Source organism: Leucoraja erinacea, unplaced genomic scaffold (assembly GCF_028641065.1).
Source record: "Leucoraja erinacea ecotype New England unplaced genomic scaffold, Leri_hhj_1 Leri_683S, whole genome shotgun sequence".
Lineage (NCBI taxonomy): Eukaryota > Metazoa > Chordata > Chondrichthyes > Rajiformes > Rajidae > Leucoraja > Leucoraja erinaceus.
In genome coordinates this window covers 51109-53618 of record NW_026576601.1, presented here as the reverse complement: position 1 = coordinate 53618, position 2510 = coordinate 51109, and the positions used below count along the sequence as shown (strand labels likewise).

At 64.9% G+C, this 2510-nt stretch overlaps 1 protein-coding gene across 1 annotated transcript; it reads right to left on the bottom strand.

Annotated features, from left to right (window-relative positions):
* Positions 1-313: 313 nt before the first annotated feature.
* LOC129694476 (actin filament-associated protein 1-like 2) lies at positions 314-1501 on the bottom strand. Its single transcript, XM_055631192.1, has 2 exons — positions 1227-1501; positions 314-835 (listed from the first exon to the last, which is right to left on the bottom strand). The coding sequence occupies exons 1-2, from the start codon at positions 1434-1436 to the stop codon at positions 641-643; spliced, it is 405 nt and encodes a 134-aa protein (XP_055487167.1). The 5' UTR covers positions 1437-1501; the 3' UTR covers positions 314-640.
* Between the last annotated feature and the right edge of the window lie 1009 nt (positions 1502-2510).

Below are 2510 nucleotides of genomic sequence, written 5' to 3'. Positions count from 1 at the left end.
CCACACACACACACCACACCTACACACACACCACACACACACACCCCCACCACCCACCACACACGCCCACCACACACACGCCCCTACACACACGCCCACCCTACACACGCCACCACACCTACACCCACACACACACCCACACACCACACACACACGCCCACACACCTACACACGCCCACCACACCCACACACACCCACCACACACTACCCACACACCCCACACACCTACACACGCCCCACACACGCACACTACACACACCCCACACACACACCCCACACACCTACACACGCCCACGTACACTACACTGATTCCTCCCACATCACCCAGTGCACACACTCACCCAGTTCACAACTACTGCCTCTCTCCCCCTCCACCCACAGGTCTCTCTCCGCAGTCTCCCTGTTGAAGACCCTCAGTTCCAGACGGTGGCCAGACGGTCTGTGCAGCACTGACCTCTGTGTGTTTCCCAGTTACAGGCAGAGTCAGTGGAGATGGGAACCTGCTTCCCATGCAATGGCCTGCTGCAGTTAACCCCACAGGTGAGTGATTATTATACCAGGTAACAATCTACCGGTAACTAGTCTGTGGCTGGTTCGTGCACCAGTGAACCGGCGATATCTAACTGTGATCTCTCTGGTGCTAACACCTCCAAACCTTCATCCAGTCGTGGGCCTGTCGCTGTGTGTGTAGCCCCAGCACCAGGCTGGCATGGGCCGTGCCCGTCACCTTCAGCTCGTGCTCCACCCTGCGGCCCCACTTGAACTTGTAGGCAGCGCGGGCCCCTGCCAGGCTCATCTCCAGCAGCGGCAGCCCGTCCGCAAGGCACTTGTAGCACTGCGGGGACAGAGGGGAGAGAGTTAGACCCAAGATCCACACAGAAAGCTGGAGAGACTCAGCGGGACAGGCAGCATCTCTGGAGAATATGGATAGGTGACGTTTTGGGTCAGGAACCTCCTCAAACTTCCTGCACAACAAGTTAGACCCCGTTCACGAGGCACCTGCAGCACTGCGGGACAGTAGAGACGTGACGAGCCTCCGATGATGTAGTGAGGGGCGAGGGGAGGTTGAGGGTAAATCCTGTCCTGCCAACGGGGTGAGGGGTGGAGGGAGGGAGGGGGGAGGGGGGGGAGGGGGAGGGGGGGGGGGGGGGGGAGGGGGAGGGGGAGGGGAGGGGGGGGGGGGGGGAGGGGGGGAGGGGGGGGGGGGGGGAGGGGGGGATACCCACCAACAGCAGCTGGCCTTTGATGAGCACGAGCTGCCTGCTCCATTGTCCCAGCCACTGTTTGCGCCAGAGGAGGCCACAGATGTGGGTGAGAGAGGGGGCGGGCAGTGCCTGCAGAGAGTCCGTGCCACGCGCCGCACACGCCTCCTCCTCCCCGTACGACTCGTACAGGCTCTCGTCCGAGTCCAGGCCGTCTGGAAACACACCGACCATCAGACACGGAAACACAGGTAGCCCCAGGTACACACTGCCCCAGGTACACACCGCCCCGGGTACACACCGCCCCGGGTACACACTGCCCCAGGTACACACTGCCCCAGATACACACCGCCCCGGGTACACACCGCCCCGGGTACACACCGCCCCAGATACACACCGGGTACACACCGCCCCGGGTACACACCGCCCCGGGTACACACCGCCCCGGGTACACACCGCCCCAGGTACACACCGCCCCAGGTACACACCGCCCCAGGTACACACCGCCCCGGGTACACACCGCCCCGGGTACACACCGCCCCTGGTACACCCCGCCCCGGGTACACGCCGCCCCGGGTACACCCCACACTGCCCCAGGTACACACCGCCCCAGGTACACACCGCCCCAGGTACACACCGCCCCGGGTACACACCCCCCCGGGTACACACCGCCCCGGGTACACACCGCCCCAGGTACACACCGCCCCAGGTACACACCGCCCCAGGTACACACCGCCCCGGGTACACACCGCCCCGGGTACACACCGCCCCAGGTACACACCGCCCCAGGTACACACCCGCCCCAGGTACACACCGCCCCAGGTACACACCGCCCCAGGTACACACCGCCCCAGGTACACACCGCCCCAGGTACACACCGCCCCGGGTACACACCGCCCCAGGTACACACCGCCCCAGGTACACACCGCCCCCGGTACACACCGCCCCAGGTACACACCGCCCCGGGTACACACCGCCCCAGGTACACACCGCCCCAGGTACACACCGCCCCAGGTACACACCGCCCCAGGTACACACCGCCCCAGGTACACACCGCCCCAGGTACACACAGCCCCAGGTACACACCGCCCCAGGTACACACCGCCCCAGGTACACACCGCCCCAGGTACACACCGCCCCGGGTACACACCGCCCCGGGTACACACCGCCCCGGGTACACACCGCCCCAGGTACACACCCCCCCATACACACCACTGACTCCCTCCCCATGAAGCACCTGGAAATACCATCTTACCCCTTGTAAATAGATGACCCCCCCCCCCCCCCACTGATCAGCCCCTCTCTGCC